At 48.0% G+C, this 17,933-nt stretch overlaps 1 protein-coding gene across 1 annotated transcript; it reads left to right on the top strand.

Moving 5' to 3' along the window:
* The first annotated feature begins 1,004 nt into the window (after nucleotides 1–1,004).
* SERPINH1 (serpin family H member 1) lies at nucleotides 1,005–17,061 on the top strand. The gene is made up of 6 exons (XM_033145978.1): nucleotides 1,005–1,139; nucleotides 4,944–4,987; nucleotides 11,249–11,901; nucleotides 13,824–13,922; nucleotides 14,895–15,127; nucleotides 16,710–17,061. The coding sequence occupies exons 3-6, from the start codon at nucleotides 11,271–11,273 to the stop codon at nucleotides 17,010–17,012; spliced, it is 1,266 nt and encodes a 421-aa protein (XP_033001869.1). The 5' UTR covers nucleotides 1,005–1,139; nucleotides 4,944–4,987; nucleotides 11,249–11,270; the 3' UTR covers nucleotides 17,013–17,061.
* The last annotated feature ends 872 nt before the right edge of the window (nucleotides 17,062–17,933 follow it).

Genomic DNA, 17,933 nt, shown 5'->3' with positions numbered 1-17,933 from the left:
TCTTTTGGGCCCGGGACCCTTAAGCTATTATTATTTGTGGACCTTAAGGTCCTCTGTGGGGCATACCAGGAGAGGCGGTCCCATAAGTACGAGGGTCCTAAGCCGCATAGGGCTTTAAAGGTCAGAACCAGCACTTTGAACCTGACCCGGGACTCCACCGGGAGCCAGTGCAGCTGGTAAAGCACTGGATGAATATGCTCCCATGGCAAGGTCCCCGGTGAGGAGCCTCGCTGCAGCGTTCTGCACCCACTGGAGTAACCATATAAAAGCTTTAGAAGACATCTGAAGGCAGCCCTGTATCGGGAAGTTTTTAATGGCTAGTGTTGTATTGTTTTAATGTTGGTCTGCCATAGTCAAAACAAAATAAAAAATAAAAAAATTCCTTCCAGTAGCACCTTGGAGACCAGATAAGTTTGTTCTTGGTATGAGCTTTCGTGTGCATGCACACTTCTTCAGGTACACTGAAACAGAAGTCAACAGCCCCACTCTCTCACTATATATAAGGGTCTGGTGACTTCTGTTTCAGTGTATCTGAAGAAGTGTGCATGCACAAGAAAGCTCATACCAAGAACAAACTTAGTTGGTCTCTAAGGTGCTACTGGAAGGATTTTTTGTTTGTTTGTTTGCTTTGACTATAAGGACAGTTTAAAACAGCACATGCATAAAATCCATTCTTTTCTCCTGCCCTTGCCTTTCCACTTAGGACTGGGGGCGAGGTGGTGGGTGGAGGGGAGAACCAGGTCACGTTCGCAGCGTTTTAAGGAAACCCTTCGCTTCTCGTACCGAACCGCAGCGAGAGCTTGAAGGACGTGGGAGAGAAAAAGGAGGCTGAGCGACATATGTGCGCCAGGGAGCCGATTCCCTGGAACGGGACTCCTTGTAGGACCCTGCAGGGCCGGGAGGGAGCAGCGGGAGGTGGAGAGAAAAGAGCGCTGCTCGGGGCGGAGGGGGGGGGGCAGCCTTTGCTGCAAAGACGCAGCTGGAGAGCACTTTTTCCTCTCTCTCTCTCCCCCCCCCCTTACAACTTTCCAGAAGTTTCTCTCGCGGGGTTATATAGCCCCCTCCTCCGGGCCGCCGCGTTGCAGAAAGCGCAAAGAGAAGCCCGGCTTTACTTTCGCAGCCTGATCGCCATCTCCGAGGTGAGCAGGGGGGCGCCTTTTGGAGACTTTTTGCGCAACTCTCGGAGAACACGGCGCGGCTTGCGCGCGCGGCGCCGCTGATGGCTCCTAGTGCTCGCTTACTCGGGAGTAAGTCCCTTGACCTTCAGCGGGACTTCTTCCCAAGGAAGCGCGAAGCTTCCTTAGGGCCGGTTTGAGAGCTTTCCCTTTTTGGAAAGCCTGCCTTTGGGAAAGTGACTCTCCCTTTCCGGACGGCGAGGCGTCCGTTCCCTGCGGGTGGTTCTCCTGCGCAAGCCCCGCTGGGAGAAGCCGTCGTCGTCCCGAGGCTTTGGCAGGAGAACGGCCCGCTTGCTCCAGGCGTGAATTCGGATTAAGGCTCAGGATGGAGCTTGTCTTGGATTTGAACTTCACTGGGGCGTGGGGTGGTGGTGACAGTTTCCTCTCCTTTTTGCAAAGCTGGATTCCTTTTGTAGCTGATCCATTTGACTCTGCTGGCTTTTTGGGGGTGCGCTCAAAAGAACCCCCCTCCGTCGCCACCAGGCGGGACCTTTGAGACACGTTGTTGAACCGTCGAGCTCTCCTTATTTGGGGAAGGCGGCCTTTCATGCAGCGCCTCCGGGCTCCCCATTCAGGATCACAGAATTGTAGGGTTGGAGGGAACCCTGGGGGTCATCTAGTCCAACCCCCTGAAAAATACAAATATGCAGCTGTCCCAATCAGGGATCGAACCTGCACCCTTGGCTCTATCAGCACCAGGCTCTAACCTAACCAACTTGTGTTATCCAGGCTATGCAACGAAATGCTTTAGGCGGGGGCTCCTGGCAGTGATGTAGCCAGAGGCCAAGGTTGGTCTAGTAGTTCTCTAGTGAATCCAACACCACCTTCGACGACGCTCAAGTGCGGCGCATCTTGCGCTCTAGGATGCGCCTCGCCGTGCGCTCTGCAGGGCGCGCGTAATGCCTGCGCGCCCGCTCGCTTTAGGACCCGGCTTTGGAGAGCGGATGCCGAGAGGGACCCCCGGGATCTCCTGGAGAACAGGCGGAGCAGGGAGGATCGCGAGGTCGCACTTCTCGGTGGGGGGAGCAGCCGCCGCCTCCCCCCCCCCCGTCTCTCTCCCTCCTCCAGCGCTATTCCTGGGCCTTGCAAGCTAGTTGGCTGCGACTTTTGCCGGCAGGATTAAGCCTGCTCCGGTTTCCTCCCGGCTGCTGCTGACTGCATGGAAAGATTGCTGGAGGAAATGTACCCCCGCCTCTCCCCCCGGGGGGGGGGAGAGAAAGTAGCAAGGGTGGGGAGGATGCTCCCGATTATACAAGCCTGGTCCCATAGAAGGGATGGTTTTTTGTGGTAGTGGTGTGGTACTATACTCTGCCTTCAGTGCCTAGATTGGGGGAGGGCGTTCCAGGTTAAACGTTGGCTTATTCTCCCCCCCCCCATACCCAAAGTTCTCAAATGTGGGGTGGAGGGGCAAGCACCCGCTAAATATTTGGGGATGGCACAAGAAGTGGAAAGAGGCAGAGATGGCACAATGCTAAACACATCAAAGACACCCACCCACACACCCCATGAGAGAAGCTAAAGTGCCTTAAAAGGTAAGAGTAGATCTGCTTTTGGATCAGACCCAAAGTCCTTTGGGGTCAAACATCCTGCTTCTCACAGAAATCACCAGATGCACCCAGAAACCAGGACAAGGAGGCAGCAGCTCCTTTTAACTTAATGTACCCTTAATATCTATATATTTTTAAACATGTTGTCATCATCAGTGCCTTGCATGGGACCAAAACAGCTAAAAGGTGCAAGCCCCACTAACTTGGGGGGGGTAATTCCCCCCCAAAAAGAGAGCAGAATTAGCATCTTGGACAGTGTGAAGTGTTTGTGTCATCCCTTGTTAGTCTGGATGAATAAATACAAAATCTAAGTGTTCCAGAATCATAGCGGACAGACTTACGAGAAGTGTAAGCCTCCCTTTTTGCCGTGGGAACCCAGAGTTCCCCCTGATAAGCAAAGCTTGGAAAGGTAAAAAGTCAAAAGGGTGCATTGTGCTCTCATGTACAACTAACGAAATGTTACCTCTTTGCTAAAAGCTGTCACATAACGGTTTCTTTGTCTGCTGCAAACCCAGAATCTGTTTTTCGTTTTCAACTTTTGAGGGTCGGATCTTTCGGTAACCCGAGAAACACTGTTACGTTTCTCGTGCAAACTCTGAAATCCAACCCAGAATGCCAAAATGGTTATCTTTAAAAATAAGGGAAGTGTCCAGCCCTCGTGTCCAGTCTCAACAGCATAGCAAGGACATTTAGGACAATGGCTTATATCGGGGTTAGGCAACCTAAGGCCCGGGGGCCAGATGTGGCCCAATCGCCTTCTCAATCCGGCCCACAGACGGTCCAGGAATAAGCATGTTTTTACATGAGTAAAATGTGTCCTTTTATTTAAAATGCATCTCTGGGGCATAGGAATTCATTCATATTTTTTCCCCAAAATATATTCCGGCCCCCCACAAGGTCTGAGGGACGGTGGACCGGCCCACGGCTGAAAAAGGTTGCTGACCCCTGGCTTACATTTTGATGGGTGTGTTTTGTACAGCTCAGCATCTCTCTCCCCGCACCCACCCATGCCCGGTTACTCCTTTTAAAATGTTTTGCCGGTTTGCCAAAATAAACCAAAATTGCACGAAAGGCCAAATTTTGCGATGCGAACGAATAAACAGTGGGCGATAATTTGTCTGAAGTGCTTTTTTTGCCGAGGGGTAATTTGTGCGGACGGCTTTGGTTTAGACACCGCATACCATTGCTAACTCTCCCTGTGTCTGGTCTTGCCTGGGCTTGTTTACGTGGCATGTGGGGGAAGCCGGGGACAAAGGAGGGGCTACATTATGTGTAGCGCTGAGCGAACACTGCAAAGCATGCATGCAGTGTTGACTTTATGAGCTGCCGGAGGTCAATTTGTGCATTTTCCAGCTTGCCCATCTGGTTGGGGAAAGTTTTAGCACACTTCTGGAAAACGTTACATATTTATTTCATTTCTGCCACACCTTTTTATATGCTCCAAGGAACCTTTTGATGACTGAGTGGGGATTCGAACCCTGGTCTCCCAGGTAAACGGCTGCAGCATCTCAATAGAGGCAAAGCACCAGCATTTTTAAGATTTAAGTGCGTAGCAAACACCACAAGCGCTACCCATATTTTGCATTCCGCAGCTGGTAGCTAACCGGTTTCCTAAAGGGTGGGTTGAAATGCTTATAATTGCATATTTAACATTCCAAAGCTGGTAGCTAACTAATTTCCTAAAAAAGTTTAAATCCCAGGGCTGCCAACCCCAAATCTCACAAATTGCTCTCGAAGCACCATCAGTTTGGTTGAGAAAAGGAGGAGGGTTACTCAGTGAGGGCACCCAAATTCTTTTCCCCGCATATCTACGGTCCCAGGGAGTTCCACAGCTGCTGGCCCCGCCCACCTGGCCCCAAGGCCCCGCCCTCTTTCTTGGAAGCCCTAGCCACATTATGCCATGTAGCAGTGGGAGGGGCTATGCAAAGCAGCGAGAAGGAGGACCTTACAGGCAGGAATTCCAGAGGGGCGGCCGCGTCGCTCTGTGATTGGTTCTCTTCCGCTTTCAAAGTCCGCTTGGAACGGTGAGGTCTAGAAAGTTGTTTCCTGCGATTAAAGGAACCGCTCCAAACCTCCTAGCTAGCATCGCCGTCTGATTCCTCCCTCCTTCCTGGCCCGCTGACGTGTGAACTGTAATTTCTAAAACATCCTGTTGATCTGTTCTGTGCAAATGTTCTCGGATCCTTGAGGGAACTGCCTGATTTGTCTTGTTTTTTTTCAGAATGAAAAAGCCAAACGTTGACCACACTAAGAGAAAGTTCCAAGGTATCTTTAGAAGAACAACAAAAACAAAAACCCTCCACATTTGTCACACCACACATCCAAAATGAAATAAGACTTAAACGCTTGCCCTGTAACTTTTAAGGAACCTGAGTTAGAAGGATAGGTTTGAAGACTTAAGCCTTCTGGTCTTGCCCTGAGACAGGGCAACCTGACCCAGGAAAAGTATCCATAATCGCTAGCTTGGCCCAGCTGTTCATAAAAAGGTAAAGGGACCCCTGACCATTAGGTCCAGTCGTGTCTGACTCTGGGGTTGTGGCGCTCATCTCACTTTACTGGCCGAGGGAGCCGGCGTACAGCTTCCGGGTCATGTGGCCAGCAGGACTAAGCCGCTTCTGGCGAACCAGAGCAGCGCACGGAAACGCCGTTTACCTTCCCGCCGGAGTGGTACCTAGTTATCTACTTGCACTTTGACGTGCTTCCGAACTGCTGGGTGGGCAGGAGCAGGGACCGAGCAATGGGAGCTCACCCCCATCGCGGGGATTCGAACCGCCGACCTTCTGATTGGCAAGCCCTAGGTGCCCATAGCTGTTCAGATAGGGTTGCCGTATTTCAAAACGTAAAAACCAGAATACCCCGAAAGTTGTAAAGTTTTTGGGGGTTTTTATTTTGTTTAAAAAAAAAACCCACCAAAATTGTTTTTTCCAATGAAAAAAACACCAAAAAAATGCTTTTCCCATTGAAAGAGTGGCACCTATTTCTTGGAAGCCACCCAGAGTGGCTGGGGGGACCCAGCCAGATGGGCGGGGTACTAATAATAATAATAATAATAATAATAATAATAATAATAAGCCTTCTCCATCTCCATCCCTGCTGCCTCCCAACCACCGCCACCAAAAGACCTTTTTAACTATATGCATTGCTCGGAACTATAATTCAATCCCACGTGGAAAGCTGTGCTATTTCCAGGAGATAATTGCAGGGGGCCTTTTGCTGCTGTTTTGCCTGCCTACGTGGCTCTTCGCTCCCCCCCCCCCCGCCTCAGCTTTCTGCATGGAATGTCCGGGGGGAGGCAGGGGAAATGGTTTCTTCCACTTCCTTCGCTTTGGTTTATTCTGCTGCATGCAGAGTACATAGCTCAGACCCCACCCTTGGCGTGGTGCCCCAGAGCACTGCTGGATGAGGTCTTGGCTACCTCCCACCAGATGGGATCAGGGAAGGAAAATGCAGAATCGGGAGCGGAGTGGAAACTCAAAAACAGTTTTGTCTGAACTGGCCCTTGCCAATCTGGCGCCTTCCAGGTGTTTTGAAACATCTGGGTGTTTTGGACTCTCCTTGGGAAGTTTTTAAGCAGAGGTTGGGTGCTCATCGGTCACGGATGCTTGACCTGAGATTCCTGCATTTGCAGGGGGTTGGACTAGATGACCCCTGGGTCCCTTCCAGCTCTTAAGATTCCATGGAGAGCACCAGATTGCTGAAAGGCAGCATCATCATAGGTAACGGTAAAGGGACCCCTGACAGTTAAGTCCAGTCGTAGACGACACTAGGGTTGCAGCGCTCATCTCGCTTTACAGGCCGAGGGAGCCGGCGTTTGTCCGCAGACAGTTTTTCTGGGTCATGTGGCCAGCATGACTAAACCTCTTTCTGGCAAAACCAGAGCAGCGCACGGAAACGCCGTTTACCTTCCCGCTGGAGCAGTACCTATTTGTCTACTTGCACTTTTTGGCGTGCTTTCGAACTGCTAGGTTGGCAGGAGCAGGGACTGAGCAACGGGAGCTCACCCCGTCGCGGGGATTCGAACCGCCGACCTTCTGATCGGCAAGCCCAAGAGGCTCAGTGGTTTCGACCACAGCGCCACCCGCATCCCTGTAATTAATTAAATAATAATAATAATAATAATAATAATAATAATAATAATAGATAAATAGTATTATTTAGGGCACTTTTTGAAATTCAAAGAGAAACATTGAATGAAGCTGAACACTGGAATATTTGCAACAGGTAGGAGAAATTGCTTCTTCACACAGTTTAGCTATAGAATTTGCTCCAGCCAGGTGTCATAATGGCCACCAACTTGAAGGCCTTTAAAAGAGGGTTGGACAGAGGTGGAAAGAAGATTAAAGTCCTGACCAGAGAAGAATGGCAGATCGAGTTGATGGATTATGCCGAAATGGCAAAAAATGACCGGAAGAATCAGAAATCAGGAAGACCAAAATTTTAATAAGGAACGGGCGGAGGGGAGGGATTTATAACTTGCCTTAAAAACCATTGTAAACAGTTAACATCGTTAGTAAGATTGGAATAACACTTGTAGTTTAATGGTGAATTTTGGATATAATGGAGAGGTAAAAGATTTGGATTATCATAAAAGATGCAGGAGGAAATGATTAACAACAGGACCCACAAAGGGGAGGAGAGAAGTCCGGGAGATTCTTCGGAATCTCGTTTTTAATGTTGTATGTTGGATATGTGATTGTAAAGCTGTAATTTGAAAAAAAAAACCAAATAAATAAATGAAAATAAAATAGGGTCAGACAAATTCACAGAGGGTCTCGATGGCTACTGGCCATGAAGGCTGTGCCTTGCCTTCGCAGTTTGGGGCAGCAGTGCTTACGAATTCCGGTTGCCGGAAACCACAGGAGAAAAGTATTTCGTGCTTGAATCCTGCTTGCTGGCTTCCCACGGATGAGTCCCTGGCCTGATCCAGCAAGCTCTTTTGGCTTTGCGCTCCCGTTCAGCAACTACTTTTTAACCTCTCTTGAATCGAGAAAAGGGACAACGTCCCAGTAGTGGCAGCTCTCTGCATCGATTCGCCCCTCCGCGTTGGCGAAAGGATGCTTCCTTCCCCAGTGGGAATATCTGGGATTAAGGCAGTTCAGTTGCTGCCATTAATACTGCAGCATTGAGGCACTTAAGGCAGTTCGGACAAATCCGAATTTGTGTTTTAACAACCTGTTCCAGCCTTCCTTAAAGCTGATGTCCTCATGTCGTTGGATTCAACAAGTCCCATCGGCCTCGCCTGGTGTCACAAGCGGCCGTTGATGATGGGATGTAGCCGTAGATTGGATTTGGGACAGGTGTGCTGCAGATGTTTTATTATTGCAACACCCGGTTAGCCCTGATGCAGTCACAAGAGAATCTCTCCTGCCTCTAGGAGAGGCTGCCCGTTGCCTTGCTGCCTGAGTCTGTGCTCTGGGATTAAAATAAATAATTAACACCATTCAGCCAGAAGTATTTCCCAGAACAACAGCTGGTGCAGAAACACGGGGGTGAGCTCTTCCGGAGGTGGCTAATTCTTAATTATTTTGCATGCTGAAATGAAGCCTTTTCAGGTGCGGGGAGAGTAGTGTATACCTCACATTTTTAATTAAAGGGAGGAATAAGATTGTCATATGATTTTGGGAGGGGGGCCGTTAAATACTCAAACTTTCTCAGAATCCAAAGGCTCCCTCCGGTGGTCCTACAAGGAAGTGCAAATAGCTGCATGTTGACATTTGGAGATTGCAACCAATTTCTGTCCTCTTCCTCCACAGCATGCAGAACTCTGCAAACCTCCATCATATTCCTCCTTTCCTCGCCTTTTCTCTAACCCGGTGGCCCTAAATACTTGCAGGGTTGGTGAACCAGTGGCCCTTTAGATATGGTTGGACTACAACTCCCATCATCCCTAGCCATTAGACATGCCTGATGGGAACTGGAGTTCAACTCCATTCCTTGGCAGGGATGTGTCCTCATTTTGCACCTCTTCCTATTTATTGGCCAAAGGTGACTTGCAGCAGCTTGCAACCAACCAAGCAAACAAACAAAAACCCACACTGGAACAAAAAAAAAGCCCCCTTGAAAGAATACATTAAAAACACCCCAGCCACTTTTCCATCACCGTTTTGAGATGAGGAGACCAGAACCACATGCTGCATTCCAGATACGGCTTTACACTGAGCCGCGCTGCTGATCCATGGACCTCTATATTGTCAACTCTGACTGGCAGCGGCAGCTCTCCAGGATTTCAGGCGGGACATTCCCATCCCTAGCTGGAGATGCCGGGGGTTGAACCGGGGGCCTTCTGCATGCAGGGCAGGTGGACTGCTGTCTTGCCAAATGCAAGGTGTTTCTTTTTAATGAGATTCAGAAGCAGTACAAACACAAGTACTTCGATCTGCCACTGGGAAAGCCCTCAAGAAGTGGCGAAGCGATCAGGTAGCCTTCGTTTGCACAGCCCTGCAGCCATCAGCTTCTCAGAACTTTGTCCAAAAACTATCTCATTTACATTGGTTCCTTGATTCTCAAACTTTTTTTTTTTTGCCAAATCATATTTATTAGAATTTCCTTTTTTTTAAAGGAATTTATTAAATTTTAACAATAAAACACACACAAAATACAACAAAAACTACAAAAAATAAACTACAAAACTACAAAAAACACTTATTTAACTATCCTTATCTTATTCCTAACATTGTTTGGGGACCTCCTCACATCCTCCCTTCTGTGTTCATTTCTAATCTTCTTTAGTAACTTTATAACATTATAAAATCTTCTTTCTCAGCAAATCTTAATCTTAATAAACAATAATCATCTTTTAACTTTAATCTTAATCCTAATAAAAATAAACATAGCCTGTTTCTAACTACTTCTTATATCCTATCTTAATCTAACTTTTGGCATCACTGTAGCCTTAAATATCCTCTGATTTCAATTTCAAATATCTATCTTTTCACGTCGTTTCAAATAGTCTTTGAATTTCTTCCAATCCTGCACCGTTTCTTCCCTCTGGTCTCGGAGTTTCGCTGTCAGTTCTGTGAGTTCCATGTATTCAATCAACTTCATCTGCCAATATTCCACTGTTGGTAATTCTTCAGTTTTCCAGTTTTTAGCTATCAATATCCTAGCAGCTGTTGTGGCATACATAAAAAATGTTCTATCTCTGTTGGGGATTTCATAGTTGGTCATGCCCAGCAGTATTAGAATTTCCAATACAACGGAATCACATGAAACAGTCCAAATTACATTCCAAATCATTTATCCAATTATCAATAAAAAAGAAAAGTTCCAAATCTACTGAATTATTATTTTAATTTTATTTAGGGGGCTTCCCGTGCTTCAAATTCCGGAGGCATTTAATCAACTATTGTCCTTTGTTTTCGCGTTCCCTTGATTCTCAAACTTAATCCATTCCGGGAGTCTGTTCCAGAACCAAAACGTTCCAAAACGAAGGTGCACTTTCCCATAGAAAGTGATGTTCCAGACTTTTAATAACAATCCCCCAAGCAGCAATTTAACATGAATTTTACTATCTAACGAGACCATTGATCCATAAAATGAAAGCAATAAACAATGTACTGCAGTCACACTATCAGTAGCTGAACTGGGTTCCACATATTCACCCCCCCCCAAAAAAAAGACCCATTAAAAGCAAAATAAATAGCAAAAACAGACAGACCTCAGCGTAACACTCCAAACGGAAGGATGGCACTCAGGTCGGAAGCGTAACAATCAAAATGGAGCACGTTCAACTTCCGAAAAATGTTCGCAAACCGGAACACACACTTCTGGGTTTGTAGTGTTTGGGTGCCAAGTTGTTTGAGAACTGAGGCGTTTGGGAACCAAGGTGCCACTGTATAGATTATTGATAGCTAGTCTGTATGGCTTGTCCAACTGCCTACCTACAGGTTATTGATTTAGTCACCCTCTTCCCAATGCTTGTACACCAAAGGTCAGAAGGTGCCCAACATCTGTGTGTGTGTTATCGCTGTAGTGGGAGCCAGCATGGTGTAGTGGTTAAGAGCGGTGGACTTGTAATCTGGGGAACCGGGTTCGCGTCTCCGCTCCTCCACATGCAGCTGCTGGGTGACCTTGGGCTAGTCACACTTCTCTGAAGTCTCTCAGCCCCACTCACCTCACAGAGTGTTTGTTGTGGGGGAGGAAGGGAAAGGAGAATGTGAGCCGCTTTGAGACTCCTTTGGGTAGTGATAAAGCGGGATATCAAATCCAAACTCTTATTGCTTCTTCCTTCCACCAGATTACACATTAAAGGCTACTCTCGGCCATCAAAGAGCAGAACAAGAGATAGAGGGGATGTAAACAAAAGCAGGAAGAAAAAACCATGTCAGATAACTAAACTCCTCGAAATACAATTGTCTTCCGGATAGATTGCCCCTACACCTGCCACTAAGCCACACCCCTTTCCTACATAGGCCCTTCCAGCGCTGGTGGTTTTCTTCACCCATAGAATAGATCTCCTGGTTGGAGAAGGAACGGGGAAACGGGGTGGCTCAGCCTCGCTGATCCTCGCCTTCTGCTTCCTTGCAGGCTCAGCTGGGTCCCAGCGTCCATGGCAGCCACCATGTGGATGATCCGATTCCTTGCGCTCTGCGCCCTTGTCCTTGCCGTTCCCCAGGAGGACAAGAAGAAGAGCGAGAAGAAGGCTTCCCCCGGAGAAAAGAAGCTGAGCGACAAGGCGGCCGCCCTGGCCGACCGCAGCGCCACCCTGGCCTTCAACCTCTACCACGCCATGGCCAAGGAGAAGAACATGGAGAACATCTTGGTTTCTCCGGTGGTGGTGGCGTCTTCTCTCGGGCTGGTGTCCCTGGGAGGCAAGGCCGGCACGGCCTCGCAGGCCAAGGCGTTGCTGAGCGCCGACAAGCTGAACGACGACTACGTCCACAGCGGCCTCTCGGAGCTCCTGAGCGAGGTCAGCAACTCCACGGCCCGCAACGTCACCTGGAAGATGGGCAGCCGCCTGTACGGCCCCAGCTCCATCAGCTTCGCCGACGACTTCGTCAAGAGCAGCAAGAAGCACTACAACTACGAGCACTCCAAGATCAACTTCCGCGACAAGCGCAGCGCCCTCAAGTCCATCAACGAGTGGGCCGCCCAGACCACCGACGGCAAGCTGCCCGAGGTCACCAAGGATGTGGAGAAGACGGACGGGGCCCTCATCGTCAACGCCATGTTCTTCAAACGTAAGTGGAAGCCAGCGGGGAGGGTGGGTTGGGGTGCAAGCCCTGAGCTCTTGCTGAGCGTGTGGGATCCAGATAGGAGCGGTGGAATTGTTCGGCCTGTAGGAAGAGCCCTGCTGAATGAAGCCAAGGGTTTCTTAAATGGAAAACGAGCGAGGTCCCAACCAAAGAGAGCCAGTGTGGCGTAGTGGTTAAGAGTGGTGGACTCATAATCTGGGGAACTGGGTTCGCGTCTCCGCTCCTCCACATGCAGCTCCTATTAAGTATTTTGCCAGAAGAAATTGAAAAAACAAAAAGAGTATTATGTATGTACGGCACAACAGCAGCAAGAATGCTAGTGGCTAGAAAATGGTAAAATAAGGCTGTGCCAACAATAGCAGACTGGCAAAACTTAAAGTTAGAATATTTGCAATTAGCCAAAACAACGGGTAAAATAAGAAGACAGATGATGCAGGAAGTATGGAAAGATTGGAGGATATTTAAGGAATACTTATTAGGTAGTGGTATAAATGGAATCCTAACAGCAGACTTAGATTGAACCTTTGAACAAGCAAATAGAAAGTGAAAGAAGAAAGAAGAAAAATATGAATAATAAAAGGAAATTATAGCTGTAAATTAAGTCATTATAATATCACGAAATGCAGAGAGGATAATTGGAGGTTTGAGAAGGTGTTAGTGCAAGTGTGGATAGTTATGTATGTAAGCATTTATGTTTGATGTAAAAGTATGTAAGTAGTTATGTGTGAAGATGTGAATATATGTGATGTGTGTGTTTATTTGTATGATTTGTATGATTTTAAACAATAAAGAGACAGATATAAAAAAAGAGAGAGAGCGGTAGACTCGTAATCTGGTGAACCAGGTTCGTGTCTCCGCTCCTCCACATGCAGCTGCTGGGTGACCTCAGCCCCACTCACCTCACAGAGTGCTTGTTGTGGGGGAGGAAGAGAAAGGAGAATGTTAGCCGCTTTGAGACTCCTTCGGGTAGTGAAAGTATCAGCAACAGAGGAACATCAATCAATTGGTAAAGGGCTGTCACGAGAGATTGGCAATACTCTCTGTGTGGCCTTTGGGCACATGCAAGAACGAGAGACGTCAACAGTGTGGTGTAGTGGTTAAGAGCGGTAGACTTGTAATCTGGTGAAACGGGTTTGATTCCCCGCTCCTCCACATGCAGCTACTGGGTGACCATGGGCTAGTCACACTTCTCTGAAGTCTCTCAGCCCCACTCACCTGACAGTGTGTTCGTTGTGGGGGAGGAAGGGAAAGGAGAATGTTAGCCGCTTTGAGACTCCTTCGGGTTGTGAAAGTATCAGCAACAGAGGAACATCAATCAATTGGTAAAGGGCTGTCACAGGAGATTGGCAATACTCTCAGTGTGGCCTTTGGGTACATGCAAGAACGAGAGATGTCAACAGTGTGGTGGCTTGTGGTTCCTTTTAGGGGGAAGGGAGTTGCATTGCTGCGGTGCCGCTACAGAGAAGGCCCTGTTCTTGAGTCGCCATTCATTGAGCAACTCCTATTGTTGGAAGGGCATCCATTCAGGGTGCAAGCTGGCTGGCCCAGGGAGAGGCGCTCAGATAAATACCTGGATCCCAAGCTGCTAAGGGCTTTGTGTATTAATATAAGCACCGTGGATTTGGCCTGCTAATGTAAAGATGGCACAGAATAAATAGTGTTAAACAGCATTGCCTGCAAGTGCCAGTCAAAATGCCAGCAGCTGTGTTTTGTGCAACTTCCTTGCTTCTGGGTTTGGCTTCTTGAAATGCCTGAAACCGCGGGTACAAAGCAAGAACCAGCTGTGTGTTCTTTGAATTGTGGCCGGGGTGTGTGTACGCGCACGCAATTGAATCAGATGCGTGAGATACAACAAACTGGTCCGTCCTGCTGCTCACCGGTCTTCCTTCATCTCTTTGCTTCTGCAGCTCACTGGGACGAGAGGTTCCATCACAAGATGGTGGACAATCGTGGCTTTATGGTGACGCGTTCCTACACCGTTGGCATTCCCATGATGCACCGCACCGGTAAGAGAGCCTGGCAAAGGAGGCCAGCCTCATTCCTGGCTGGAAAAGCTTCAGTTTTAGACTACTAGCACTTTTCAGGACATTGCCCCGTTCGCCTCTGCATGGCTCCATCTTTATTTCAGACATCGTGATATATCAGTATTTTTGGCGATCCCTCGTAGCCAAGTAGGATGGAATGTAGGGTCCCTCCAGATGGGTGTTTTGTGGGTATCTTCTGCAACATGGCATCAATGCTGCCATAGTCGTCTTCTTCTTTGGCAATCCCTCGTAGCCGAGTATGATTGTCTTCCATAAACACGGTTTTAAAAGTGAGTACAGTCATACCTCTGGTTGCAAACGGGATCCGTTCCGGAGCCCCGTTTGCAACATGAGCAGAGCGCAACCTGAAGCGCCGCGTCTGCGCATGTGCGCAGCGCGATTCGGTGCTTCTGTGCATGCACAAACCACCGAACCCGGAAGTAACCCATTCCGGTACTTCCAGGTTCGGCACGTTCACATCCTGTGATGAACGCAACCCGCAGCGATCGTAACTAGAGGTATCACTGTACGTAAATGACTGTGGAGGCCAATTCTGGATCCACAGTGGGGACACAGGTTTCCGGGCAGGAGCTGATCACAGTGTGGATTTGCAATTTTTTAGGAGACACTATTGATGGAATCTTTCGAGGAGTTGGAGATGGCGTTTATAAGTGGTTTATATTGTGACGTTTAGCCGGTGATCTGTCACGATGTTGAAAAACAGACATCTACCAGCCCTAATCCTGACCCTAAGTAGCACGACTGCTCTTAGTTGCTTAATTTTTTCCCCCTTGTTCTCGGCACTGTTTTCCCTTGCCTCCATAAAAACCCCAATAAAAATTCTTGCCAGAAAAGAATGGCGCGATCTGCATTGATGTGCCGCTGCGCACTTGCCTGCTTCGCCCCTCGCCTGTCTCCCTGCGGCTGCCGATTCATTCCCCTTTGTTTCCGAAGGGCTGTACAACTACTTCAATGACGAGGCGGAGAACCTGCAGATGGTGGAGATGCCTCTTGCGCACAAGCTGTCTAGCATGATCTTCATCATGCCCCACCACGTGGAGCCGCTGGAGAGGCTGGAGAAGCTGCTGACCCGGGAGCAGCTGAAGGTCTGGCTGGGGAAGATGAAGCAGCGAGCCGTCGCCATCTCCCTGCCCAAGGTCAGCCTGGAAGTCAGCCACGATCTGCACGTGAGTACCACCACTGCATTGCATTGCGCTTTTCCTTTGTACGCCACTAGAATGAAAGGAATCTCTTCCTGTATGCAACCGTTGAGAGTACTGTATAAAGGTAAAAAGGTAAAGGAACCCCTGGACGGTGGTAGTTGTTGTTGTTCAGTTGTGTCCAACTCTTTGTGACCCCATGGACCAGAGCACGCCAGGCACTCCTGTCTTTCACTGCCTCCCGCAGTTTGGTCAGACTCATGTTGGCAGCTTCAAGAACATTGTCCAACCATCTCATCCTCTGCCGTCCCCTTCTCCTTGTGCCCTCCATCTTTCCCAACATCAGGGTCTTTTCCAGGGAGTCTTCCCTTCTCATGAGGTGGCCAAAGTACTGGAGCCTCAACTTCAGGATCTGTCCTTCCAGTGAGCATTCAGGACTGATTTCTTTAAGGATGGATAAGTTTGATCTTCTTGCAGTCCATGGGACTCTGAAGGGTCTCCTCCAGCACCATAATTCAAAAGCATCAATTCTTCGGCGATCAGCCTTCTTTAGGGTCCAGCTCTCACTCCCATACATTACTACTGGGAAAACCATAGTTTTAACTATACAGACCTTTGTCGGCAAGGTTATGTCCCTGGACAGTTAAGGCAAGTCAAAGGCGACTATGGGGTTGCGGCGCTCATCTCGCTTTCAGGACAAGGAAGCCGGTGTTTGTCCACAGACAGCTTTCCGGGTCATGTGGCCAGCAGGACTAAACCGCTTCTGGCGCAACGGGACACTGTGATGAGTGTCAGAGCGCACAGAAATGTCGTTTGCCGTCCTGCCACAGTGGTACCTATTTATCTACTTGCACTGGCGTGCTTTCGAACTGCTAGGTTGGCAGGAGCTGGGCCAGAGCAACGGGAGCTCACTCTGTCCTGGGGATTTGAACCGCCGACCTTCCGATCGGCAAGCCCAAGATGCTCAGTGGCTTAGACCACAGCGCCAACCACATCCCTAAGTACTATATGCCCCCAAATGGCATACGAAAGAGGAGCGGCAGTTGAAATGGATGGAATATGTTGAATTTGCAAACTCGTAAAATTGGAGAACGAGACAAGACGGCCTTCAAGGATTGAAAAATGTTTGTAGATTATTTTTTTAAAAATAAAATAAAATATTGTAAGCATGTTAAAAAGGCTAGCAGGTTCGGAGTAAGCTCAGCAGTAAAAGTTACTCTGAGAATATGGTGAAGGAAAGAAGGTATTGAATAATTATAATATGCAGCAATAATAGATGATTTCAAGAAACCATGGAAGGGAAGTTGATTACCGAGGGAATTTCTATTGGAAAAGGTTCGACTAATTGTATTTTTAGAAAAAAAATAAAATTGTTTCATACACACACACACACAGAGTTAGTATCTATGTATACTGGCCTTTCTATATTACTATGCACAAGGTGGTTTATAAGCTGAAGAAACAATAAAACAGACAGCAAAGATCACAAATGTAGTAACAGTCCGATCCAGTACAAAAAAGTCACTGTAACTTTGCAATAAACAACAGATCAGATAAAGCAATATGCATTAATTCATTGAAATATAATATATATGTCCTCGTTTTCCAGAAACACTTAGCTGATCTTGGCCTAACAGAAGCCGTTGACAAAAACAAGGCCGACCTGTCCAAGATTTCGGGCAAGAAGGACCTGTACCTCTCCAACGTCTTCCACGCTGCGGCCCTCGAGTGGGACACGGAAGGGAACCCCTTTGAAGGGGACATCTACGCCCGGGAAGAGATGAAAAACCCAAAGCTCTTCTACGCCGACCACCCGTTCGTTTTCCTGATCAAAGACAATAAAACCAACTCCATCCTTTTCATCGGCCGGCTAGTGAAACCCAAAGGAGACAAGATGCGTGATGAATTGTAGTGTGTGAGCACAAACATGCCAATTGTGTTGGGTTGCATTTTATTTTATTTTTAATGGGGGGGATATGGTTTATCTTCTACAAACTGGTGCACCCATGCCATTAACTCACTAAAAAAATATTGGAGGTTGTAAAACAGCGGGGAGTTTGGGTCAGGGAGGAAGCGAGCCCAGGGAGCCACCCCGAGAAACCACTTTTTTGAGACGTTACACCTTAATCCTCTTTTAAGACTTGCCCTGGCACCACAGGGGGAAACAACTCCCAAATTTTGTTGTTCGTGAGCTGATCCCTAACAGGGTGGCATTCCCTGCCTGGTGAGAGATCCTTTTGATTTGTAGGTGTCTTTCGCTGCTGTTAAATGTGAAACACGGGTACAACCAGCTACACGCAATATTTGATCACTCATAGGTGGAATTCTGAGTTCCTACCTGTTACTTAGAAGACCCAAGTTACAGGTAGGTAGCCGGGTTGGTCTGCCATAGCCAAAACAAAATGAAAAATAAAAAAAATTCCTTCCAGTAGCACCTTAAGAGACCAACTAAGTTTGTTCTTGGTATGAGCTTTCGTGTGCACGCACACTTCTTCAGGTACACAGAGACCAAGTAGTCATTGGGCGGGGGTGTGAATTAAAAGGATTTCTCATTAGTGCATTCGTTTGTCAGCTGAAAAGTCCACTATTTTTCTTAGTCGAGACATTTTCTGAAGCGGAAAAGGGATTCCAGTTCTTTGTGATCGGTTACATAAAAAACCACTCTGGTCCCCCCTTGTGTTTCCGGATAAACACGTCCCTGCTAGGATTCCCAACTCCTGTAATGTCCCCTTAGTAACGAACTCTGGTGCCTTTCCTGCTAAGAGGCTACATCCATCATTGAAGGAACGAGCAGCTGAAGCTTGCATTGGCGATGGGTGCCTTGTTTTAGCTT

Source organism: Lacerta agilis, chromosome 4 (assembly GCF_009819535.1).
Source record: "Lacerta agilis isolate rLacAgi1 chromosome 4, rLacAgi1.pri, whole genome shotgun sequence".
In the NCBI taxonomy this organism is placed as follows: domain Eukaryota; kingdom Metazoa; phylum Chordata; class Lepidosauria; order Squamata; family Lacertidae; genus Lacerta; species Lacerta agilis.
Note: the sequence above shows the minus strand (reverse complement) of the source record. Positions and strands in the feature narration are given on the sequence as shown.